The sequence below is a fragment of the Lates calcarifer genome, linkage group LG12 (genome assembly GCF_001640805.2).
Source record: "Lates calcarifer isolate ASB-BC8 linkage group LG12, TLL_Latcal_v3, whole genome shotgun sequence".
Classification (NCBI taxonomy): domain Eukaryota; kingdom Metazoa; phylum Chordata; class Actinopteri; family Centropomidae; genus Lates; species Lates calcarifer.
In genome coordinates, this window is record NC_066844.1 from 25,201,671 (window position 1) to 25,228,684 (window position 27,014).

Below are 27,014 nucleotides of genomic sequence, written 5' to 3' on the forward strand. Positions count from 1 at the left end.
TCTGTCATATTAACACAGACTATCAACATTAGAAAACTATAATAATTACAAGGTGATGGAAGTTTGTCTTTGAATAGATTCACAATTAAAAAGGACACACAGTGCAGCTAAAGTATACTGTATATAAACAGATAATACTACAATATGTAATAATAAAGTGGAGAATAATACACTATGATTAAACAGAAAGCTTTTGTCCTCATGTTGTGAGTCCCTGTAGAGATTTTGTGTTATCATTGTGGTGATCGTTCATTATTCATCAGTCTAATCCATGATCGACAGGCCTCAGTATGATGAGTTAAACCAAATGAAATGGAAAAGCATTGTTGCTGTTAAAGTCGACTTTATCCTGCTAATTAGACGAGACGCCTCTCATTGCCGTCTATGAGGGTGAGAGAGGGAGGGGGTGAGAGAGGGAGGGGGGGAGGTGGGAGGGGCTGTTGTAGATGATCCTGCCTAGTTTAGCACTTTGCAACATGATCCGTGCACACCACGGAGAGGCCGGGCTCTGCGGTCCTGCGTCCTGCCATCCCACCGCACCACATGGAGACTGACTAGAGCCTCAGTGAACGGGGAATGATAAGGAAAGAAGGTGGACCGTTTTCCTCTGTCGGCTGGCTATATGAACCCGCACAGCATCAGCTGCTCCTGACAAAGCAAAGGCAAACACAGAGGATGAGGCTGACGGAAAGTAACACTGCTGGAGCTTATTGCGGTCTGCGTCAAACCTCTCGCTGCTTCAGGAGATGATGCCCCCGGTGCCTCTTAAAGGACTTTCTGGGTTTATCATTTGATTTTTGAACACCCATGCTGCAGGGGTCCATGTTAGTATCTCGGGGTAAACATCCAGCAGGGACAGTGATGGCCACCCCATATCCAGCCGCCCAGTCACTCTCTGCATCTGCATTGTAAGGAGAAACTCGTCCTGGGGGAGTGGGATTGTGAAGGAATATGCAGAGATAGAAACAGCAGGTTTTTGTTTGTTGAATCCAAACCAGACAGAGCCATAACTGGATTTAGCGGGTGTTGTTGTGTACCGACATGAACTCTCTGTTTTTCTCCGACACTCCGCCCGGTCCGGTCCCCACCGGGTCGGGCGCGGTGACCAGCGCCCTGCGAAACGACCTGGGCTCCAACATCCATGTGCTGAAAACCCTCAACCTGCGGTTCCGCTGCTTCCTCGCTAAAGTCCATGAGCTGGAGAGGAGAAACAAACTGCTGGAGAGCCAGCTGCAGCAAGCTCTGCAGAGACCGCAGTACCGACACCTTTACGCCCGTGAGGTCGCGGTGCAGACGGACGGTCCCGAGTCGAGACTGCCGGGAACCATCTGGAGTTTCACCCACATCCGGAGGCAAGGGGAGCGCCTCGAGACCCTGCACGGGCCCGGGGTGACGTGGACGCATCCGGACGGAGTTGGGGTCCAAATAGACACCATAACCCCTGAGCTGAGGGCTCTGTATAACGTGCTGGCCAAAGTCAAACGGGAGAGGGACGAGTACAAGAGAAAGTGAGTAAAGTCGACCCGGCAGCCCTGATGTGAGACTGGGGTGCCTGTAGATGTATGTGCTGTTGATGGTTCCTCCACAAAGTTGGTGATTTAGAGGATGTTTCCACAGTAGCTCAGTCAGTTTTAGGCCTGGATACATCCTAATCCTCATTTACAGGAACCTGTGATTTGCAGGGGAGTAGCAAGGAATCAGGGGTCCTGAGAGAGAGCTGCTGAGGGCCCCCAATTTAGTTTTTGTCAATGAACTGTGGGCCAGGTTGTTAGTGCTCTACACAGAGTCAAGAGCATGTATGTGAAGAATCTCAGTCATCCAGGTCCTGGAGTTTCTAGCTGCTGATAGGAACTGGACTTGCTTGAGGTTCTCAAACCTCTTCTCAGAAAGGACTCCTTCAGTCCATCTCCTTAAGAACGAAACAGAACATAAGAACACAGTGTCTCAACATGTCCACCATAGTCCATCACAGACACACTTGAAGTCCCACTGGAACTTTTACTGGAAGTGATTTCTCATTAACTCTCACATAATAGTCCACACTGCAGTCACTCAATTACAACAAGTTCAAGGGTTGACTCATTCAATGTGGATGTAGCAGTTTAGAAGCCAAGACATTGTTGTAATGTAGTGCTACATTAGACCTGGACACATAATCAATATTGCTCTTAAAGATAAACTTGTTTTTCACACGTTAAATAGTTCACATTAGAGATGAAAGTTAGATGATAGAAAATTAATCAGAAGCTATTATTATTATTATTATTATTATTAAGTCTTTTTTAAAATAATGAAGTCTCTGGTTCCAGCTTCCTCAGTGTGATGAATTACTGCTTTTCTCTGATTTCTATCAGTGTAAAATGAACATCTTTGGGTTTTGGGCTGTTGGTTGGACAAAAGATATTTGAAGAAGTCACCTCTCGCTCTGGGACACCGTGAGGGTCATTTTTACAGTGAACTCAGAGTCAGTTGAGACACCTGATCGGTGGCATCGTGAAGCCGTTATCATCTGACTTCCAACTTATCAGTGTTCTTTTTTGTTCCCGTGTGGGTGTGATTGGCCAACGTCTCCAGGTGCTCATTTGACAGCATAGTGGAGAGATGACAGGCATCACGGTGATAGAGTTACACTGTAGGTTGTGTTTCACATGAAGACGGTCAGAGCTGTGTGGCTGCTCAGCATTTTCACAAAGACCAGTTTCTCACAAACTGATCTGATCCAGTTTCTCACACAGTTTTGAGGAAATTCCTGTGCATGCTTCATTCTCTGCTGATTGTTTCCCCCTCTTTAGTCATAGTAAGTGCATTTCCTTGACGACTCACCGCAGCGTCCCCGGCTGACCCACATCGCTGCTGCTGGCCGGCTTGGCTGGCTACCGGCGGGAGACATGCCAAGCAACCGCCTGCTTCTGTTTGCCGTCATGATTCAAGCAGAGAGGCATTTTAACAGGCCTCTGTCTGCTCGGTGAGGTCGGCTATGACGAACGCCGCCTTCCCCCTGCGAGCTCACTGACTCAGTCACACAGAATGTGTGTGCTCTACCACTCCTCTGGGAAACTGGATATCCTGTCCAGTCATTCCCAGTAACCAGCATATCCTTTTTTGTGCATTTCTGCTTCAGAAGATGAACGGCAGTGGCTGGGACAGCAGCCAAACTGAAAACTGCTGCGGCTGGAGTCAAAAAATTTGGACCCCCATTAGCAAAAGCAGGAGCTCTTGACTTCATAAGTCACTGAAACAGCCATCTCAGTTGCTTTTTAATTAGAGTTTTAGTTAGCAGAATATATCCAGTTACTCCGTTTGCACATTAACTTTGTCTATATGTCTCCACATAGAGGTTGTTGGTAAACAAAAAAGAAAGAACAGGATCTCTATACTGATTATTCATTATCTACACATTTATAGGCATGGGATGTTTACATTTTCCTTCAATGACACTCACAAGTACCAGTGTCAAGTGTATATCTTTGCAGTGTTTCACATGGAGAGAGCTGTGGAATAAGACACATTCCTAGCCTCTTTTTATTGGCCAATAATCACAGTAATCAATCTTTTTCCCCTGCCTCTCTCTTTCCTTCTCCACTCTGAGCTCAGTAATTGCATCACCACTGAGTTCACTGCCCAGTTGTTTTCTTTCTGTCTCCCAGTCTAAATCCTCTTTACTACAGTCACGTTTCAGCATTCAATCCTCCAGCCCCGTCCTGCCCATGTGTGTTTTTTTTCTGTTCTCTGCTCTTTGTGTTCGGCCATTCCTTCGTCCCTCGCTCCGCTCCTCCAGCAGCCCCTCCACCCCTCCACCCCTTCACTCCCTCCGTGTCACGCAGACTGCTTTGTAAGGCATCCTCAATCCCGATGGAGCCCCCTCCACCACCCCACCCACACCGCCCTGGTGATTTATTAAAGCTTTACGAGCACGGACTCACACAGGGAGATGGATGACCAGCTGGTCCATTCCTGATTTGGCCACTTGCATTCTTATTATGAAGAACACAGTTGTTTACTTTATGTCATTTTACAGGACACCTCTTTCTGATCAAGAGACTATTTTCTGAGCCAGAGGCAAAATGGTGTGATTTATCACACGTAGTTGTTTGTAACACAGTTGCTTATGGAGCTGAAGTTAGGGTGTTTGAATACATGAAAAGACACCAGTGTAAGGAAATAGAAGCACCTGCCAGGGTTATATTGACAATACGGATGTACAGGATAGACCTACAAACTAAAAGATCAGGGGTCACATTAACAAACATGTTCCTCAGGACAAAACTCACAGTGATTCTTCAGTAAGCTGCAGTTTGGAATTGATCTAAAATCTGAATAAGGCTTCTCAGATGATTCAGGATGATAATGTTTATCTTTAACTCACCACTTACGCTTTTAATCAATTTAAAGGTGACATTTTTTGCAGCAAACGAGCATCACTAAAGAAAATAAGAACTATTTATTCGATTTATTAACTATTTTAAGAACTATTCTGTATGCACGGACTATTCTTCTTTCTAACTTTTCTCTTCAGACAAAAGTCTGAAAATTTTTTCATATGATAATTGTTAGGACTGTTCAAGGGTGTTATGGTGTTTTTTGTGTCCTCTTGATTTGTTTTGTGCAGTTTTGTCACATAGACAAAGACACTGTCACAAAGTAGTGATGGTAGTAGTCAGAAGGTTCTTGTGTGCCATTTCCTTCCTTTCAAATATTTCCATTTCCAGATATTAGCCGTTTCTGAGAAACGTTCAGTTCTACAAACAACGTCCTTGATTATCTTTCCCAATCAGCTGCTCCCCATTATACAATATATTTCACTAGAGAACAATATTCTGCTTTCAAGGTTGCTGGTTGCTCTGAGAGGACTCTTTAACCGATTTAGTCCACATTCTGGACTCATTTATCAGATTTTTTGCTTAATTGTTCATACAGACACACATTTTCCACCTCTTTGTCTCTTACATACAAACATACACATACAGTTGTCTGAACATAGGCCTCATAAATCAGCCAGCTCATATGAACATCCACTTAGTGCCTCAGTGGCTGGACTATGAGGTTACGCACCTTTCACACTGACAAACGACCGTGCAAAGGAGGATGGGTAAGGTCAATGCCAGTGTCCTCGGCCATACTGTCTTGCATCACTGTGAAATGCATCACTTGTGGGTCAGTGAGTCTCTACCAGTAATTGCCACCAACATGCAATAGTGCTCAAGAGGCCATGAAAACAGTGGCTGACATTGACAAACACATTTGACACTCGTCACCAGCGCACTGTATGCTAACTAAGAGCAGAGACTGTGTCCACCTGCCTATGACAGCTACCTCTGTGTGGCCAAGAAGGCAAAGTGGCCATTTGTTTAACATTTACATGTTATACTTTTGGTGCAGCGATATTGCAGACACCTGTATCCATTATGCAGATTGCTGCACAAAAAGACAGATCGGGACTGAAAGACAGCAGTCATACATGCAGCAATATGCTAATATATTTTCAGGGAACAGCATAAATACAGATACAGATAGCTCACTGATATCACTGTAGTGTACATGAATTTCTGTGGGATAGAGAGGCTGTAGGAGGCAGCTACTATTGAAATGACTGCACAGACAGCAAGACAGAGATGGAAGAGAGGAGTTTAAGTTACAGTTTTAAACCATTTTTAGGTGCAATGCTTACTGCAGTGTTTTAGTCATTAGTGCAAAATGACTCAACCACTACAAGCTCAGTCCCGGCTGAGATTTGAACCAGAGATTCCCCGGTCATTGCTCTGGTCTCCCCTAATTGGTTGTTTAGTCCATCACTGAGCAGAGGCCAAACAACTGTCCTGCTGGATCATATTGTGGGCAATGCAGGACGTTCAACCAGAACAGTCTGCAGGCCTCCTGGGCATGTTCTTCCTGCATGAATAATTCACATACAGCTGAATTTAGCTGCGTGTGGATCAATGCAATGAAAATTCAGTAAAGAATCTTCTCAGCAGGCTTTGATCTGAGCTTCCTGTGCTTAAGAGAGGTGAAAGGCAGAGCTGAGCATCTCTTTTGAAGGTAGATGTCAGGCTTCTCGTAATAAAGAACTAACTAATTACAGGGTGAAGTAAACTGCGATTCCTGAGCTGAAGGCTGCATTGTGTTTCAAATATCATATTTCCGCATAAAGTGCAACGCACTGCACAGATGAGCTCTCAGCCCTCTCCCTCTCTCTGTGTCTTTGACGCTGACCTGGCCCGTGTATAATCCAGGCCGTCTATTCAGGAGAGGGATTTTCTCTAAGCCGTCACCTAGCACCGAGGCTCCAACCTTCAGCCAGCCCTGCATCACATCCTGGCACGCAGCCGCTGCGCTGAACTGGGGCCTCTCGAAGTGGAAGACTTCCTGCTGCTGAGACACAGTGAGAGAGACAGAGAGAGAGCTCAGCTCACTAAAACCACTGAGCTCCAGATTAGAGTTTATATTGTGTCTCTCTTACTCCCTCTTCCTGTCTGTGCAGTTCTCTTCTCCTGAGCTCACAGCATGTTTTTGCATTTTCTGAGGCAAATTGCACTCTCTAGTATTATAACAGGCCATCCTCACTGCTCAGATAAAGTGTCCATTTTGTAGATATCATCAGCATTACAAACTCAGATTGTCCTCAGTGGAAACATGGATAAGGCTCCTGATGTAGCTTATTCCTGCCATACACTGCCACACTGTTTCACTGGGTGATGTTTGTTATAATGAACTGAGTGAATCCTTCATACTATCCTACTGCTGTAGATGCTGTAGTTACTAAACTGGGGATCAGATGAGTCACAAGAAAAATCTGCAGGACCCAGAAATAATTAATAAGTCAGGAGAAGCTAATTTCTGCAACATGTTCACTTTTCAGGATTTTCTCACATTGTTGCTTTTTTTTTCTTGTGAAATATTGAAGTGCTTTTCCTCTTCAGTTAAACAAAACAATCTGCTCACAGCTGAAAGACACATACAACCTGTGATAAGGTGCAATGAGCAGGCATTGTTTGGCTATAAAGGGTATTAAAGGGTATTAATCCACAGCAGAAAACAGTACACTATTACACTGAGTAATGTTGGCTGAAAACTACAGTGACCAGCTGTTTTAGGAAACAGGACTCAGAAAACGAAAAAGCCGACATCTGTGAGAAACAAAGATGGAAATTTGGTCTCTCTCTCTCTCAGTATCAAATTGGAAGGAAAATCTAGATGATGCTATGAGGGGAATGTGTCCTCCCTCTACTTTGTTCTCTCAGTGCTGGTCTCAGTGTCTGGAGCTGCTGCTGTGCTGTGCAGCTGTGGTTGATTATTCATGGGTATCGATACGGCTGAGAGCAGTGGCGCGTTGCCATTTTTAAAAGTGCAGGTATGCACCTGTCTTTCATGAGCACAGACTGCATAGGGAGAGTGACACTGACTGTACAGGAGCTTCGGTTGGTGGATTGTTTTGGAAAGGAACCGCTGCTCTTTGTAGCAGTTGTGGCCAGAAGCAAAGCAGGAGATACACAGATTGTCAGATCAGTTAGATGTCACTGCTAAGTCTATAATCATCAGCTCTAATCCTTATTTACACCGAATAAATTTAACATGTGTCGCTGTGTTTCTGTTCAGACCTGCTCTGTTTGTTAAACTATAGAAAAGCTATTGCACCTTTTCTTCAGGCCTGGGTGTGCTGACACAGCATGCAGACTTAATAACCTCTGTATTTCAAAAGGTTATTATTCCAGAGGAAATATTGGTTCGCTAGACGCCTTCAAAAACAAACACACACATCTTTGGACAGTATATAATGTCGTGCATGTGCCAAATAGGTGTGTGAGTTTTGACAGGGGTGTTAAATCTGTCTCCGTGCTCTTCCATGCTTGACCTTAAACTAGGCCAGATGTGTGTCTCCTCTGAGCTCTCTGCAAATCTTAATGTATTAAGACATAAAGTACTTTAATCTCCTGTGGTATCTTTTTAATTATGGCTCTTACAAGCACAAAAAAAATGTTTTCATGTTAAAGGGGCAATCCGCGATCTAAATGTAAACAAACACGTACCAAAACAGGTTCTGGTTTCCATTAACAGGTCTCTTAGTGTGGAAGGTAACAAGTTATTTTTGTTTTCTGATGGTGCGAAGGTTTGTTTTTTTATATGTAAACTGTTTGTTAACACTGACACATGTCAATATTTTAAAGCTGAGAAATGTGCAGAATGTATATATTTAAATAACATACAAAGAGCAAGAAAGTAAACCCTGATTGTTGTGTTATTGTATGGTAGCTAGATACCGTCTGTGTCGTGACTGTGTTGTGTTCAGTGGGTGAGGACAGGAGACATATTGTAAAGCACCTTGGATAAAAGTACTATACATAAATGCAGTCCATTTACCAAAACCAAAAAGGGGGAAATAATAACAACACATTCTGAACATGTGAGGGACGTTATGAAACGTGGGCTGGACCTGGCCCCCAGGCTGGTAGTTTCAGTACTTTCAGTTGGCTTTACGTGATTAATTGAAACATTATTGTGGTCAAGAAACCAGATTTCCTCCAAACAGAGCGGTTTGAGGCTCTCCTGGGGTTCATCCTACAGGTGTGTGTACCCAAAGGTACAAAAGATATTTGTCTAGTGGTGATGTCTCATAGCTCTATTATGTCTCAGATAGTTTAACTGAACACACCCTTCCCTGCCAGAAGTGCACATCTTCATCTTCTTTTCTTCTGTAATTGGGGTGTCACTCCCAGTGCAGCTCCACCCTAACATGGCCCGGGCATGCAAGCCGCTGTTTTTGCTTGTACGCTAAACAAGGAATCGCACAAATCCGTGTCATTTGTCAGAACACAACACAACAGAACACGCAACTCAAAGCCCCCCCATTATGGGATTGTGAATAAAGACAGTCAGGTCTTTTCAGTAAAGTGTTTTTACAAGTTATGTCTTCACTCTTTTTGTGCAGTTAAATGACTGATACTTGTCCTGTATTCTAGGTAAATAGCTGCGGGGCCAGGAGCTATTATGACAGCACTATAATGTGGACCGCAGTAAATGAAATCAGCAACATAACAGCAGAGCAATGGGTGGGGTCAGTCTGATTTTAGATGAAGACTGCAGGGAAAACTGATTTTCTGTCACAACGCTCTGTCACACACACACACACACTGCTGCAGTCTGTACAAATAAGCAGTAATGAAAGAATCACTGTTTCTCTCTGTGACGTACAAGAGTTAATAAAACAATAAACTCTCACTGCCAGCAGAGTCATTTAGCTGCCAATTATTATAAAAACAAAACAAACTATTACACTTTGGGTGTTTTTGCAGTGGCAACACCTTTGCATGTCCCTACAAAGATCAGTTCAACAGTTTGAAGAAGCGTTGCCATCATAAACACTTACATAAGTTCCTTTGAAAGCAATTATCCCCATTTTTTTTCAGGGTGCTCTTGGTTCATACCTATTAGTTGCAAACGTGTGGTAATTACAGGTGAACACCTCTTTATCACCCCCTCCAAAAACTTTCTGCAGTTAACCTGACAGCATCATCCCTCAGGTCAGAGAAAAGAGGGATAGGATGGGCTTTGGGAATTAGGCAATTAGATAATATATGTGCACAGTGCAAACAGGTTGAGCTCACACCCATATTGTCAGGAAAAGTCAGTGTGGCAACATGGTGGGGCCAGGTCAGGACGGAGGATTAGACATGTTACAACACTGGCTCCCAATTATCTGCCAGTCAGTCACTATGAAGGGAGGATCCATTGGTGTTGTACCAAACCCTCTATTCAGGCAGATGCTTTGATCTGTGTTAATGAGTTTGTTATAGTCTCTCCTCGTTGCAAAGAACGTCAGGAACATCATTTGTGTCCAGGCTATATATTTTTTTAATGTTGCCCTGTTGTGTTGCAGCTAGTCCGTGTTGTTGCTCTGCCTCCACTTGTTTCTCAGAGCTCTATGTTGAAATCCACGAAAAAGTGGTTTCGTTGAGTGAGGACTTACAGTAGAATATTTACAATATGAAGTTTTGTCTGCTGATGATTCAGGAAGATCCCCTGACACAAATGAAGCTTATAGAAGCTTTATCCCTGTTCGAGCGCACAGAAATGTCCTGCTGCTGCACCAACTTTAATTAAGCAGCAGATTTCAGGTTTAAGGCAGAGAACATTCGTCAAACTCACGGATTACATTTCCCACTGCCTACAACCTCTCATCCTCAATGTTAATGCTATTTCATCCAATCTGTTCCAAACATGCATCGCATCCCGTCTACTAAATGATATTATGCTGCTGGGAAATGTAATAGCTCGTCTAAATGTTGTGTGTAGTTGGCCTCACAACATCTTTAAACTTATTCATGCAAATCACTGCAAGGCAATGTCACATCGTCCAAAATAATTATTGCTTAAAGATATTCCATTATCTGTCCTACCACAACAACATGTCACACTTTTCCTCATATTATAAGAACTTAATAATATTTTGAGAAACACAATAAATCAAAATCAAATGATACTAAAAATACATAGATGCCTCCATTACATGTGATGCAGACATTGAAAATATTTTAAATCCTCCTTATATACTTTGAGGTCATGCAGAGTAGAAAAGACAGAAGTACAAATTTGATATTAAAAACGGGCGTAAATTCATATGTGCCAGCAAGATTACCATTCATGAGCTGAATAACCCCTGAGGAATGTTCTCCTCTTAAACCTCCTAGATTTTGATCAAAGCTGTCTGTACTTTCTCCCTGAAGGAACACTCTCATAAGGGGAAAATGCTCACTGAAAGATATCTCTAGCAATTTTCAAAGCCTTAAGATAAAGGCAAGTTTTGCAGACTGATAAAGAGACGGGAGGATGCAGTCAGTGTATCTTCTAGGAAAGCTGACCTTCTTTGGTCACTGTCGTCGAATTTCACAACCTGAAGGTCTGAAGTTCAGTTTAAACCAGACTTCGTCACTGAGAGAAATTTAAGTCAGTAGGTTCTCAGGAAGTGCCATGCCGACATTTAGATGGCTAAATGAGTCTTTGGGGATTGTGGAAATACATTCAGAACAATGGTAAGTGTTTTAAACGACCTTGTGGATTTTCAAACATCACCACTTAATTATCTTTAAGAAAAAGCACTGGTTACCTCTGTGACCTGAATGCTAATGCTGCTGATACATCAGAGGCACAAACTGAGGCTAGGATACAAGTGGAGCTAAAAAGATTAGTTGAGTAATTGATTAGTCAATCGACAGAAAATTAATCTGCAACCATTTTGATAATCAACTAATTGTTACAGTTGATTTTGTTAAGTTAATAATTGCCAAATATGTGAGGATTTGCTGTTTGCTGCAAACTCAGTATCTAAAACAAGACATTTGAAGAAGTAATCTTGGACTCTAGGGAATCACAGGAAAACATTTTACTGTTTTCTGACATTATACTGTCAAAATGAACAGATTAATCCACAATTACCCACCTGCATGTAAACAGAAAGGTTAGAGTAACTCAGATAACCAATCTTTACAACTGTACTGGGCAGAAACATGTCTCAAGTGAACATGTCAAACTCTGAGGTGGATGAGCTACAACAGCAGAAGACCACATCAGGTTCCACTCATGTCAATCAAGAGCAGAAACCTGAGGCTGCAGTGGGGACAGATTTACCAACACTGGACAGTTACAAACTGGAGAAACACAGTCTGCTCTGATGAATCTGGATATCTGCTAAGGCTGGCAGGTGTTAGGGTCAGAATTTGGCTTCAACAGCATGAAACCATGGACCCAACCTGCCTTGTGTCAACAGTCCAGGCTCGTGGTGTAATGGCGTGGGGAGTGTTTTCTTGGCACACTTTGGACTCAGTCATCTTTTGAATGCCACAGCCTATCTGAGGATTGTTGCTGACCATGTTCATCCCTTTATGGCCACAGTTTACCATCTTCTAATGGCTACTTACAGCAAGATAATGCACCATGTCTCTCTAATCACGAGGTCTGAATCCAATAGACCACCTTTGGGATGCGGTAAAAGGGGAGATTGGCAGCATGAAAGTGCAGCTGATAAATCTGCAACGATGATGTGATGCAGTCACGTCAAGACAGACCATAATCTCAAAGGACTGTTTCCAAGTTGCCAAAAAATGAAAGGTTCCCAACATGGGCAACGAGATCTAGAACAGTCAATAAACAATGACAAATAGTGTGTTTAACACTGTCCCCTATATTAGCTACTAGCAGTACTCGCTCCCTGAGGGCCAATGATAACAGTGGCTTGGGAGAAAGTCTGTGGTCACTTAGCAACACGGACAGTCCTCCGGCTCGAGCCGGGTGGTGTCTGTTTCCTGTCTGGGTTAGGAGGACTATATTTAAGACTGACCATGCTCGTGCAACAAACAGCAGCGGAATCACTGTGCACGGTTCACATGATTGAGTTAGCCTGGAATTAATCAGCATGCACATCAGATGTAGGTTGATGGTCGCGTTGCCATGGACACGAGACAGCTTGAGAAGATGGGGTGACGGAGGACACTGGTGTGTGTGTGTGTGGTTGAGCTATGGCTATGGATTGAGGTCAGGGAGAGAGGTGGTTTTAGTTGGAGCAGAGAAATGAAATGAGCTTTGACCTTGGCGCGCTGTCTCGTCAGCAGAGACCCCTGAGCAGCCAGACGATGGGCTCTACCTGCCGGCCTGATCCATTTCACATTGCTGCATCATTAGCACGCCACACATGTCTCTCTGTGGAGTCTGGGGAGGCTATAGATTACCGAGCATCATGACATTCAATCGATGACCCACTATAGTCAAACCACCCCCCTTTTTTTCCTCCCAGGGAAGCGTCACATTACTCACTATTTCACATCTCTGTGCCACAGATGCTCCTTCCCATCACGCTCCTCCTATCCAGCCAAGATTATTGGAAGAACCTGTGTTGAAAGTAAATTGTGGCACCCACCCGTGCACTGTATAATTGCATGTAGAGCATGGGGAATGCTGCTGTCATGGAGAAGACATTATAGGGACACCTATAGAGCTCCAGGAGAGGAATCACTTGCGCTCTGGACTCTCAGACGTGATTTATCACAGCTGTCAGTGGCCTCATTTCATACGAGCAGCTGAGCTGAATGGGAGTGTTTGTCCTGCATGAAGCCAGATGTATCGATCCTTTAATCGGTTATCATGTAGCACTTCCTGTTTCACTACTGCCCACCCTCATGAGAATTAATTGTCATGGTGCTATTAAAATGTCTTTATAGTCGACTTGTTACAAACATCCAGTGGAGGTAGCTTTATCAGTATTTAGGGTGAGGTATACTAATTATTGTGATTTAATAATATTATGATAAATCAATAATGTTTAAAATAAAAAAATGTTTCCAGAGCTAAATAAGTGCATTAGTGTCACTATTCATTATAAATCTTACAACTTATCATACATGTAACACTCAACTATCCAAAAATGAAAGAACTAAAAAAGGATGGAAAGATATGAGGTGAATAAGGACTGTATCATTTTCACTGCAGAGAGCAGTTTGAAACTAAAGTTTTAGGCTTAGCGACAACTTGAGGGTGACATAGAATAAAATAAACTAATTAGAAGGGGAATTATATGATCTCTAAATGTATGTATTTAAGGGTTAATCTGCTCTAAATACATAGGATCTGTTTTTTAGCTTGTAATTTGACGTCTGGTTACAAAACAAATTCCCCTCGCTAACTAACACTTTCCAGTACATCATATAGTTTGAGGAGGGTGTTGTCTGACTCAAATCTTTTATTTGCTATGAGCAACAGAGGCTCCATGGAATGATCCGCAACCACACCTCAAAGTTTTCCCCGGGCTCCCTTAGGTATTTACAGCATGTTCGTAACAGTATAGTGGTGACACTGACCTTTTGTATCTCCGCAGCACATAAACATTTGATTATTGAAATAATAATTAATCATTTGATAGTCACCTCCAAGATATGATCTTTCATCACTTGGATTCTGGCAGATAAAAATCAACCGTCGAGATTAAATCATTATGAGTGCCATAAAACTATCACCATGAGCGCTGTCATTAAAAAGAATCAAGCACAGGAACATGAGTGCGTCAGATTTGGATGTGTGCATGCTGTGTTAAGACTGCTCTGTGCCTTCAGGCGCAGCGATGGGAAAAACATTGAGGCAGCTCGCATGCAAGCGTAACTCCCAGACATACCACACAAGGCAGGGAGTGTTAGTTGGCAAGAGCTGCAGGAATGCTATTGTTCAACAGACAAAAATTGTATGAGAAAACGTCTGTTTGATGCGAGACAGTGAATTTTTCTCCCCCAGCTCATGCATCACAAAACACGTAGTTGTGATCTTTGTGCGTTCATTGAAATGTGAATTTCTCTTTATTATTTTTTTAATTAATTGAATTTAAACAATTTTACTTAAGTGCTACTGCAGTTAGTGATGCCACACTGATACAAGAAAACAATTACCAGATGTTTGTTATTCTAAAGTAACTGCAAAACACCAGTGATTCATTCCTTAAAAGGCTTTTAATTTTCTCAGTGAAAGATTGCTGGTATCTTTATGTGGCTCTTAGAGAACATCCACCATTAAATTTTGGTTTTGCCTCCCAAAAAATGAAAACTAAACTGCTTTATTTATTGCTGCAATCTTAGTTGGTTTTGCAGATGTGCGAGACGCCACAGTTTTTGATTTATTAGAGCGAGATTGCAGAGGATACGTCTGGCAGTAAACAGATGTCTATGAGTTGACACAGGCTCCAACCCTCCCGCTGTCTTTGTCCTTGTAAGGAGACTCCGGGTGTGTTCATTTGACTGAGTCACGACAAAGGTACAGGAACACCAGAGCCACAGCCACGGCAGAGAGGCCAGATAGAATACCTTTGCTGTGCCGTAGTGTCGTCTGTGTTTGGATTTTCATCTGGATGCCTGAAAACAGTCGGTGATTTTCCATTTGACTTTTATGGATTGCTGAATTGTAACTGCTCCAAATAATGTGGAAGCCGTTGCTGCCTGAATGACTTCATTACCTTTGATGGATGACATAAATAGCCCTGACATATTGTTGACAGAGAAAAGCTTTCCCTCCATCAGTAGGTCGATTTAATCATGTTGCCCTGTTATCACCCATTAAAGAAAAAGTTGTCGCGGCCGTCCAGGAAGTGACAACACGAGTGATGCGGATGCTGTGACAAACGGATTTGTGTCTGCAGAGGATGTGATGCAGTTGTGAACTCCAGTGACCTTAGCCGGAGTCCTGCGGCAGACAGCCGGAGTGTTGTGGACACAGTAAAGCAGCAGTGCCAGCATTTTTAGAACAAGGCTTCAATCACAGTGCGTGCTGGCAGGCCCTGCCAAGGAATACTTCTCTCTAATTAGACAGTGTACATTCAGTGGGTCCTGAATGGAAACAAGCTGAGTTTTGTTGAGAAAGTGAATCTCTAGTGACGCATGTTGTGTTACCGAAGTGACTTCTGGCCGTGTTTGTGTTTCTCCATGGTAAAGGCTACGAGCAGGCTAACGTCCCTGAAGTCAGTAGTGGTCATCATGTTACCCCCCTCCCTCTCCTGTAAACATATATGGTGCATGCAGAGTTTCCCACTGCCTCACCCAGTCTCTCTCCTACACACACCCACACACCTCTGTTTTTATCATCCACTGTCACCATGCATGTGCCCCACAGCGGCTCATCATCACATGGGTGTCTGACGCTGTGCTGCTACTTCATATTAATGAATGAGTTCCTTCTTCATTCTGAACCTCATACTGTCTTTTGGGAAGCATCCGTGACTCAGCATGCCTGCGATCTCATCTCCCAGGAACAAGATGAGTGTGTATTAGGAGCACACTGAACTGACTGATGCAGCACAGCCTGAGCCTTCGCTGTCTTATGAGCGATACATACTGCAAGGCAATTAAAGAAGCTCCTAATTTTGTTTATACATAGCTGTCATGGTACAGAGGAACGATATGACCCACCACCAGAGAGGGAGAGAGCAGAGTTGCTAATCATAGCTTGCAGCCAGTGGTGGGGGTCTGGCACTTTATTTTTAGCCAGGCTGGTGGCATGGCTTCAGGGATGGTGATGTCAGGTGCCACTTTTGTCCAGACTGAAAAATTTCATTACGTTCATGTCCCACTCTGGAAGAAGCTTTACAATCCCTTGACTTTTCATCTAGCGCCATCATAAGGTCAAAATTTAAATGCGTACATTACTTTGGTTTACCGCAAAATGCTTAGACAACTAATGGCATTCCCATCAATCTCAGCTGTACTGATTATGTAGCATAAGCATGCTAACAAGCTAAACTAACGTGGTGAACATTGTAAACATTATACCTACTTAACATCAGCATGGCTTTATCTTAACTTACAGACCCTCTGCAGTGAAAATCAAGTTTTTAACCTTGTTAACATTTCCATAACGCTGTGTCAGCCACTGCCAGCTACAAGCTAACAAGCTAACAAACAACAGCTACCCTGTCTGGTATGTCTGCTCGTCACCGACCCAGACTCCTCAGCAAAGCTAGCCATCTTAATCTGCACTGCTCTTTCTTGTCATATTGCTTGCAGATGCACTAAACCAATAATGTGACCTGCTTGTCTGCCCAACTGGCGACTGATATCATGAATAATTCAGCCTACCTTATCTCCAGTAAATACTGGAAATGCTACAAAAGGCTCTGCGCTCATGTTTGTAGCTTTAGTACATGTGAAACTTATCTCTGTCAGAAGTATGAATAGAGGTTCCCATTGGCTTTGAACTGTTGCCAGCGAGATTTTGTAAACAGATTTCCCACTTCTGTGGCTTCATGAGGAATGAATCAGTTAGCATGAAGGAATTCAGGCTGCGGCAGAGATACTCTACCCTTTTGGGTGTGTTAAAGCTCAAATGTCCCTGTGCAGTCACTCAAAGGCTCAGAGACTATTCATGAGCAATGTTTGTTGTGTTTGGATAAGGATGGAACTCTATTCTTCTTTATGGCTTTTTGTTGAGGCTGTGGGGTTGTAAAGATGACGGTACAAAGGAAGGACGGGACAAAAGATCGAACGTAGGAGGGGGAAGTGGGTGTGAACCCACACTGTCAAGGGCATTTTGTAATCAGAGATGGGAGTATTATCCCCACAAAAGTACCATTACCCTGTCTAGTGGCCCCCGGGGGACCAGGACCAGCAGTAACTGACCCACCTCTGTGCTCTGTTTTGCAGATGGGAGGAGGAGCTGTCCAAACGGGAGCAGCTGGAGTCCACGGTGGAATCCCTGCAGCAGGTTGGGAAACTTAAACAATAAAACAGATCCCATTAACATACTCATGCACAGACTATTTGAAGTCTCGCCAAAGGTCATTTACCACGTGCAGAGAAGGAGCACAAATACGATCCAAGGGAAAGAGCGTGTGCACATATACATTTTCAAAATAGCCACTACAGCACATGCATAAGCATTTAAATATAGCTCAGGTCTTCATGGTGTTTTATGCAGTGTGGACTCAGCAGAGCAGGTCTAGAAGCAGCTACTGCACAGGCAGGAGGATGTGTGTCACATTAGAAAAACCATATTACAAACCCATCAAGCGTTGGAGTCAGCTGGCCCCAGATATAGATATAAACATCAGCAGCAGTCTCCCATTATGTTTCTGTTTATGTTCAGAGCAGGCGAGCGGAAATAGATGTAGAAGCAAAATCAATTTGAAGTGTCACACCTTGAGGCTATATCACAACACGTACACCATCAGCTGGCGTGGGTACCCCATCTAGTCGGCATCCTTCCCTCTCTCTCTGCTTTTTCACAAATCGATCGGTGACAGCACACATGTTTGTCTTGGATTCTGGGTCAGCAAAAGCCCAGATAGAGAGGTGGAGTGCCATCCCCCCCGGGGGCTTTAACCTTTTAGAGCTCACAGGCTGATGTCGCTGTGTTTGGGAGAGCTGGAAATCTGCTCGCACATTGTAAATTTGGTGCAAACAGCCAGTTATTGTTATGGGCCCGAAGCCAGAGGACTGTTACCATGTGCTGATTTAATACAGAGGGAAAAACTGGTGCTCTGCTGGTCAAGTCATTAGGGTGAATCATGCTTTCAGTTTTTAAACTGCTGAGTCCATGTTTACCATCTAACTCCGACAGCCATCCACTGAGAGAGTAATTACAGGAAAAGTTTAGTTTGAAAGCTGCTAAGAAAAGCTAGTTATCTTAAAAGTGACAGTTAGTAAGGTCATGTTAAAAAATGAGGCCTGGCAGAGACTGTGAGATTTTAAAACAATAACGTGATATTACTCACACTTTTGGATTAAACAAAAGAGGTATAACAGAGCTAGGCTAGCTTTTTCCCCTTGTTTCTAGCCTTGATGCTAAGCTAAGCTAACTAGCTGCTGGCAATCGCCTCATATTTACCGTACATGTCACACTATTCCTTAACTTTCAGTCTATGGAAATTGATTCACCACCTCCTATAGGTCCAATTATAAAACATTTCGTGTTGGTCAATGCTTTCAGCAAAGGTCCACATTTGCATCAGGTAAATATGAAGAGGAAATTAGACAATGAGCTCTGGGTACTGAGCTAAACAGTAACCAGGGTGATCATATAAAACAGTATATCAGTGTAAAAGCTTTATTTGCCTAGATGGGCCTTATCAGAAATTAACCAGGGACAGTCTTTCATCTACTGGACCTGTAGCCGCATTTTATTCCAATGATATTTAAATCTTGAACTATGTCAAACAACCAAAGTGTGTTGTTCGTTATGACTTACTTTCCTTTTTCCTTATTTACTAATATTTAAATCTTGGACACTGGATGTCTGTCGCTACCTCCATGACAACGATGGGAATAAGACTTGATCGTTCTGTCCCTGACAAATGTTGTACTGTTGTTCTCTCAGAGAGCCCGGGAGTCATCGGAGATCCAGGATGAGCTGAGCGAGAAGGTGGACAGACTGAAGGCTGAACTCGTAGTCTTCAAGAGCCTGATGAGTGATGTAAGTATTTGTTCAGCGCTGGGGTGATGTCATCACTTCCCCCAAGTCTGACAAAGCTTTCGCCTCATACAAAAAGCGCTGGGTCGACTCCCATACTTCAGGCGATAGCGTTAAGCGTTCCAGCAGCTGTGTTCACAGCAAATACAAATGCTTTCCTGCACATTTCTAAACATCATTCTGATCATTTTAATGGAGGTTGTCATTTGCACAGCTCTTAAGAATAATACTCAACACACACCCTTCCTTCCTTCCTTCCTTATTTGGACTCAGGAAAAATAAAAATGCCATAAAGCCTCCAAGACAAGTATTCATTGAAAAGAGCTCAAATGGCAGCTGTAGATCAGGAGCACTTCCTGTTCTGTACAGCCTTGTATTGTTCCCTGACAGGTCTGCTCTAGTGTGATATACAGTTGTAATATACTGCAGTGGGCCCAGTCACAGCTTGTGCTTGCTCAGGGATAAATATAGTCGGATGATGTTTTTGTTTTTGGAAAGCTTTGTTGTTTATCCTGCTGCTTATCTTCACTTTGGCATCTGTAGATTTTTCATGGTATTTTCTGTGTTTTACTTCATTCCCAATGTGTGAGTCCAGCCATGGGTAAGTCACATGGCAGCAGTCGATCTCGTAGCATGTGTAGATTATTTAATGTCTAGTGGTAGTTGGACACCCTGTATGTTGTGGCTATGGATGTGACTCTGGATGTGGTGACCCTCCTGTACATCTATAATGTATATGAGCCAATTGCACAGTCCATATCTGCCTCAAATCTTTTTCAGACAAAACAAGGATTCAAAGCTATAGTTCTAGCACTGCAAATAGAAGCTTTAATCTTGCTTTTTAATCTTGATTTTAAGATGGTGTGCAGGGATTCAACATCCTTTGCTTTCAAGCACAACCGTAGCAGTCGAGACGGAGTAGGCTACTGAAGCTTGCAGCATGGTGGAGCCTATCGCCAAAGAAGAGTCCAAGAAAAGTTTCTGATGCACTAGATAAAACAGAAACTCTTAGAAATTACAGTCTAAAAAAGAAGGCACTGATTTGGAGATGAGTTACCAACACCAACTAACTTAAATATTTTGCCTGCTACAATGAATCATGTTCACATACTGAAGCTTAGAGGGTGAGGGTGTTTGTTGCATATGTCTCTCTAAGATCTCTTTGTCTCTATCGCAGCAAATGTCCGACCTGGACACCAAGATTCAAGAGAAAGCCAGACGGGTGGACATGGACATCTGCAGGCGGATTGACATCACGGCCAAACTGTGCGACGTAGCTCAGCAACGCAACTCAGAAGACATGACCAAGATGTTCAACGTCAGTCCGGCCCGGTCGCTCCCAGAGAAGGTGGGTATCCATCCATCCATCCATCCATCCATCCATCCACCTGCTGTTCCACTGTTTTTTTAGAGGAGCTGACAGTAATCGCAGAAAAAATATGAATGCTTTTGTGAAGGAAACAGTCAGCACTCTATAAGTGAAATCTGAGCCGCCAGTGGCCGACTGAGCATAGTGACTTTGTTGCTTTTCCACCAGCTGATCATCATGTACTGAGTGACCCCTCTAAAGGTGCAGGGATGCATGTCTGCATGTTCGCAGACATATAAACATACACATCCAGGATACCTACAGCATATGCGCACACGCACACACACACGCACACACACACACCCAGAAAAGTGAAATGCTGATGTGGTAACTTCGCCGCATGCAAGGTTATCACATTGCGCCAACATTGCTGGCTGAAGCCCAAGTATAAATCTACTGTGAATCAGGCTGGAGGCTTCTTTAATGTCATATGTTGTTTTATGTCTCTACCTTAAAGTGAATTTCTTACATTTCCATTATTTATAAGAACTCAGCACAAAAAGTGTTTCATCTGGAGGTTAATGTAGATAAGAGTGTACACTACACACACAGACACACACATTAACACACAAACACTGTCTGTTTGATCTGTTCTGCTGTTTTTTCTGTTTAATTGTTTTAACTTGATTTTTAAAAACCTAACCAGAGACGAGGTTTACAAATGTATGCTTTAGCTAGACATCCTGTATATATTACATTTATCTTCTTCTCATTTTGCCTCAGGGTTCATCAGGTTCATCTTGGATCCTCAAGCTAAAGTGTGTATTCATGTCTGTGTGTGTTTTGCAGGGTGCCATGGCCTGCTGCAGGAGGAAAGAGCGTAAAGCGGTGTCCGACGAGGAGAGCTCAGAAATGGATGCTGAGCCCAGCCCGTCAGAGGAAGAGGTCCCGGGGTCCCTCAACATCACGGACGAAATGAAACGAATGCTCAACCAGCTGTAAGCGAGACCTCACGTGCACACACACGCGCACACACATACACACCAGAAACCAACTGCTTTCTCCTCTAAATGAAACTGAATATGCTTTGCAGTTGCACCATTCCAGCACAGTAGTTTCCTGCAAAGTTGTTGTGATGGAATTGTTGTGTGAATTCCTTCATCTCCCTCTAGTGTTCATAAGGAGTGTTGCATCTAACACACATCGTGCTTTTAGCCAAACTCAGCAGATAGAAATGCTGTGGGCATTAATTTGCTCTATTAAGTGCTTATTCTTTTAATTCTCTCTAATTTCTTTCACTCTGACAAACATAGGCTGTTTTGGATTAACTTATTTACTAATCACTAACCCCTAAAGTATGTGTAAGAGAAAGTTTTCAGTTGCTGGCCTATGTAGTATGCTTGACTGCTTTTGGTTTCTATAAAATCTTTCCATCTTTTCATCCTCTTTAGAAGCGCATCTTCCTCTCTGCATGTGACCTCTGCTGAATCTGGTGGCTGTTATACTTCTCCCTCCTCTCCTCCCCCTTCTCTTCTTCTTTTCCGTTCTCTGTCCTTGTCCTACGCAGACATTGTTCAGATAACTCCTTTGTTGCCAGGCGCGAGACATTCGAAATCGACGACGACTGCGACAGCCTGACGTGGGAGGAGAACGAGGAGACCCTGCTGCTGTGGGAGGACTTCACAAACTACAACGTGCCGTGCACCATCACCGCAACCACCTGCACATTCGCCGGCCCCTGCGACAGCAACGGTGACGCCGCTGATCCGGTGAGTCCTGCCTGCATCTATGGCTCTGTGCAGTGTAGGGTTTTCAAGCTCATGCAAGTGAGAGTTTAGATCACTGCTATGTATGCTGTGTAAGACATCTGCTCATGCATGATGAATGAGGCCTCTGTCTGTGCTCTCAAAGGACTCCCAGGATGGAAGTCTTGGCAGCCTCATTGACGAAACAGAGTCACTATTTAAGACCAGAGAGCAGGAGTACCAGGAGACCATCGGCCAGATCGAGGTAGACAACCTGTGTGTGTTTCTACGTGTGAAATAAGATGTAAAACAAAACCTAATTACTAATTAAGGTTTAGTTCATTTTGTAGTTATTTTTCTCTCTGATTCTTAAAGTGAAAACCGCAATTTAAAACATCCTTAACATATTGCGATACAGGAAGACAGAACCCTGATCCACTTTTCAGCCCCACCTTCCCAAACCTCCTCCATATATTACTGTTCATTTATTTTGGTACTAATTATAAGGGAAATGGAGAAAGTGTTAGTTACCACAGTTAAGTATCTGTTCTTTATATTTGAGTTTTTGTAGTAAGAAAATGAAAAATAGCTCATAAACAAATTTCATCAAGGGAAATATTTTTCTTTGTCAGTCTTTTTTGGAAACTGATACTAATGTCTGTTTATGAACTATTTTTGACTTACCTTCTACATAATTTCACACTTCTTTTCCTTAAAAAGCATCAGAAATAACTGCACCAATTAATATCGTCTCCATTTCCATGATAATACAGTACAAGGTTTTGCTGTCCTTCCTTGGAATTATCCCTGTAATTTACAGCTAAACACTGGCTAATCTTTAAAAAATATTACGAGGATACAGGGCAAAATATACAGGACCCATAAACTAAGCATTAGTAATATCTCACTGCTTTATCCATCGTCCTATTTTAGATGGAACTGGCCACGGCAAAGAGCGACATGAACCGACATCTGCATGAGTACATGGAGATGTGTAGCATGAAGCGAGGCCTGGACGTGCAGATGGAGACCTGCAGACGGATGATTAAAGGTGGCAGGAACTCTCCCTCTTTCAGCTCTGTGGCCAGCAGCGACTCAGGGAACACAGATGAGATCCAGGACGAGATTTCAGACAAGGACGTAGAGCCGGAAGTCTCTGCTAGTTGATGGCTAGCGTAGCCGGGCTTCGTCCCATCTCCTCCTGACCGACCCCTTGTTATCACAGGGGTTAAATGTGTATAGAGCTCCACCCTGTTAGAGAGGTGGACCAACTTAAATCTGGTCCTGTTTAAAGTTCTGGTGGTCATGCTCTCTGATGCAGGCCCAGAACTGGTGCTTTTATACGATTTCCGTTGTAAGTGGTCGGGGGCGGGGCGGGGGGGTGTCTTTGCTTCACAAAGAGAAAAAAAGGGTGCATATAGAGTCCAAGCTGTGCTTTCTTCCTCACTGCTGCCTCGCTGGATTCTTGTCCAGAGCTTCACATCATTTTTGGGGAGAGAAAAAGACGTTCTCAAATGTTTTAAACTGGCTGAGAAGTGTTTTCTACAAATTCTTACCCTATTAATGTCCTTTTTTTCTAAAGGAATTGAAAATAGTACATATTGTGCTTCTTGTTCGGTGAACAACAAATACATTACTCACAGAAGATAAAAATGCATCTATCTTTTAAATTTTAATATTCATTTTAGATCGCAGAAAGTCAGCTTCCCTTGATTGGAATACTGTTTATTTTTGTTTTGGTTTTTTATTTAAGTCCAGGTGGGGTTATTTGTGTCTTCTGCCAAGGAGACAAAACAAAAAAGTGGAGACAAATGGTGTTGGAGTTCTGGTGGTTTCTGAGGGAACTCTGCAGGGTTGCCAAAGTTGACAGAGGAAAGGAGCACAGCCTTTTTGATGCATCAGTGCACTACTGAAGTTCTATGCAATTTAGCTGGCCTTATTTTTCGGACTGGCTTTCACCCTTCATCGTTCCTCTTAAAACCAATACAATTAGCCTTTTAAGCAAAGCAGGTGTTTTCTATGTATCATTTTGACAAGCCTTTTTTTGTGCGTTTGAGTGTGAAAAAATCTTAGTTAGTGTGGGACATTTGTTTTTTTCCACGAGCATCAAACATTAAAACTGGAACAGCGCCCCCTAGACAAGGGATTAATATCTTAATTCATGATAATAATAGAGATGCTACTTGCTACTGAAACAGGTAGAGCATTGTTCTGATTCAGACGTACTTTACTGGGGAAACATTGTTCTCATCTTGTGCAGTTTATTTTGCGCACATCAAGACATATCATCAACAGCTAAAATGCATTCATTTTTATAAAAGAAATCAAATAAATTAAAGTTATCAAAGCCAAACAAGGCTCGGAAACCTCTTTAGCAAAACCAAAGGACACATTTTTGAAAAGTTTCCCTTTCACGCTTTCACATTCATTCATCATTTTTATTCATTGTATTTCTCTGTTAACGTGTGGTGGTGTTAATGAGTTTAAACGGCCAGAGGTTATTTCCTGCTGTCCTGTGGGGGACTCTGTTCCAGACAGGTGGCACATCCTGCTTTGTCTCTTCTGAATCGGGGTTACAAGTGTCGAGACTGTACATAGAGGGCTGTAGGCATGTGATCGTATACCCCAGAGGCCTTTTTGTTCGTATTAGTCTTTTGCAACAGTTTCGAGATGTCTCACAACTTTCGCTTTTCAGTGATTCCACTGGATTAGCGTAGAAACCGATCGACGCATGGGGACAGAAGTGATCTTTTTATCACCTCTTTGTATTATAATGTATGTACGGTTTGCTGGATCAAAGATCAAGTGCTACTTCTATCTTGAAGATTTACAGAAGCAGAATGTTAAAATACAGGCCTTTTGTTATTTCAGCATGTTTCCGTGGAGAAAAAGGAGCTATGGGTCTTTTTTTATGACATTATTTTTTTGAACTAAATAGCTGCAATGCAGACTGTGCGCTACGTTTTTAATCAAAACAGTGTCTATCCTAATCATTGATTAATTGTATTTGTGGCAGAAAATGTATTTTTCACTGTTTTTAATCATTCTATGTTAACCAAAAACAAGTGTGTTATTGTTGCCATATTCAGCTTTTCTTATATTTTCAGAAATATTAAACTTGTTCCAGATGTTTTGGTCAGTTATTGACCATATCAGATCACCCATAACAACAACTAATTGATTATATCAGACAAGAGTGAGGAAGAGTTTTACTCGTGGAGAAAACGTCATTTGCTTTTTTGTTTGAGTTGATGTAAAACCAGCCTGTGAAGTAACAAAGAGCCATTCTTTTACTGGTACTGTACTTTGTAGCGGTGACATCAAACACATTATGTATTGATTGTATGGCTGTAACATCCAAAAACAGCAGGTCTAACAACAACAACACTACGCTGTCTGTCACATCTCTCCGACCATCACACTAACCAGCCAACCAAAGCAAACGTGTACAGTAACATAACGACAAAAGATGTAAATCAAGCTATGAATCCTACTAACTCTGGAAAGTTGTGCAGTCTCAGTCTCAGTATTTATACAAGCCTACCACAGATGTGTTAGTTTGCAGACTTTTGTTTTCCAGAACCATTAATTCACGCAAACTATTGGACATTCAGTGTATTATCTCCACTCTCACATCACTTGAAGCAGGTCAAATTCCAGTTGTATCAGTTGAAAAAATACCGTAGCAACCCTCCTCATTGAATGTAGCTTGACTGGGGGCATCTTCTCTAAAGACCTTACGAGTAAAAGCTGAGCAAAAAAAATATGTAGCTGTTTAAAATCCAGGGATATATGGTGTTACTTAATGGAGACCTTGGTATGTTTTGCTTTACTAAACGGGTTCCTACCTGATAACTTACAGTGCGTGACCTAGGTGTATGTTAATTAGGTCCTGGTGGATGTGAATGTTTCATACTAAAAAAGGGTTTTATACGAGTGGTTTTTATCAGTGTTGCACTGGGATTATATGGTTGTGTTAACTGTCATGTCAACACACGGTTTTACATGTTCACTCGCGTACCTGATTTGCTGCCATTATCGCCTTCACTTTTGATTGCATAAACATGACGGGGAAATAAAAAGGTGCAGCAATACTTGTGGCCATATTTGGGTAAAAGCTACTGACGTGTATCAGATACTGGTCTTTGTTTTTCACTTGCATCACAGGTGCCATCCTGTTGATCCATTTTTAAGTGGTTGGTTAATTTAATGGCTTTTCTTTCTTATATTTTCTTTTGTTTAAACTATTGATACAGTGTATTCATGTGGGTCTGGGGCAGATTGTTTCAAAATTATGAATGTACTCAATTGATATTGGGGGAAAATGAAATAAAATGGTGGATTGGATAAAAATCAGGTCTACTTTTTTCATTCTTTTTCTATTCATTATATTCTACTCTAATTGAAAGAGAAGGCTTTGTGTCCTCAGAGTGGTTTTTGTTTGCACTGTTAATAATAATCTACAGTTTATGCTGTATTTAAAGTCATTCATGTACAAAGTGTGGATTCTTTTGTGTTGCAGTTGTAGAAAGTTAATGTATGAGTGTATTTCTTGGGAAAAGTGATTCTAAGTTGTGTCTGGCTAATTTAAAGGACACTCCATTGTAGACATAAAGGTCAGTTTATTTGTCATAAGGAGACGACTCAGCTTGTGAAAACAGTTGTACAATGTCTTTTGTTTGTCTGGAGGAAGCTCTCCACAGTTTGAAAGAACAACCCTGTTGTTGACAATGAAAGTCACTGCTGAGTTGTATTGTGGTAAATCAAGAATCCATTGTTTTTTGGAGCAGAATCCGTCCTATGGACTTAAAGTCAGGATGCTTTACTGTCTACTGCTTCCAATTTCCACCTTTTCTTAATGCTGCTTGTGAGTCCCCCAACTTCATTAAAAGGCAGATATTAAATTATTGGATTACCCCCTTTCAGTTAAATGAAACTGGCTGTATTAATTTTAAATGATATGTGGTTTTGTCCAGACTGGACACTAATTGAACAATGGACCATTCTTTTCTTACATTATTTTTTTTAACTACAAA

The 27,014-nt window shown here is 42.4% G+C and overlaps 1 protein-coding gene across 2 annotated transcripts; it reads left to right on the forward strand.

Annotated features, from left to right (window-relative positions):
* Nucleotides 1-458: 458 nt before the first annotated feature.
* On the forward strand, nucleotides 459-26,331 carry iffo2b (intermediate filament family orphan 2b). 2 transcript variants are annotated; one of them, XM_018686883.2, is made up of 8 exons: nucleotides 459-1,508; nucleotides 17,160-17,220; nucleotides 18,832-18,927; nucleotides 20,102-20,272; nucleotides 21,083-21,231; nucleotides 21,801-22,002; nucleotides 22,145-22,243; nucleotides 22,912-26,331. In XM_018686883.2, exons 1-8 carry the CDS (start codon nucleotides 1,042-1,044, stop codon nucleotides 23,143-23,145), a joined length of 1,479 nt encoding a protein of 492 aa, XP_018542399.1. In that variant the 5' UTR covers nucleotides 459-1,041; the 3' UTR covers nucleotides 23,146-26,331. The 2 variants fall into 2 exon arrangements, with proteins under 2 accessions (XP_018542399.1, XP_018542400.1); XM_018686884.2 differs by having other exon boundaries at nucleotides 465-1,508; nucleotides 21,831-22,002.
* Nucleotides 26,332-27,014: the final 683 nt, after the last annotated feature.

Excerpts from the sequence above, each read along its gene's own strand:
- iffo2b (XM_018686883.2), top strand. The coding sequence starts at position 1,042 with ATGAACTCTCTGTTTTTCTCCGACACTCCGCCCGGTCCGGTCCCCACC. Across the intron at positions 17,221-18,831 it reads CGGTGGAATCCCTGCAGCAG|AGAGCCCGGGAGTCATCGGA; the intron begins GTTGGGAAACTT and ends TTGTTCTCTCAG. Across the intron at positions 21,232-21,800 it reads AAACGAATGCTCAACCAGCT|ACATTGTTCAGATAACTCCT; the intron begins GTAAGCGAGACC and ends TGTCCTACGCAG.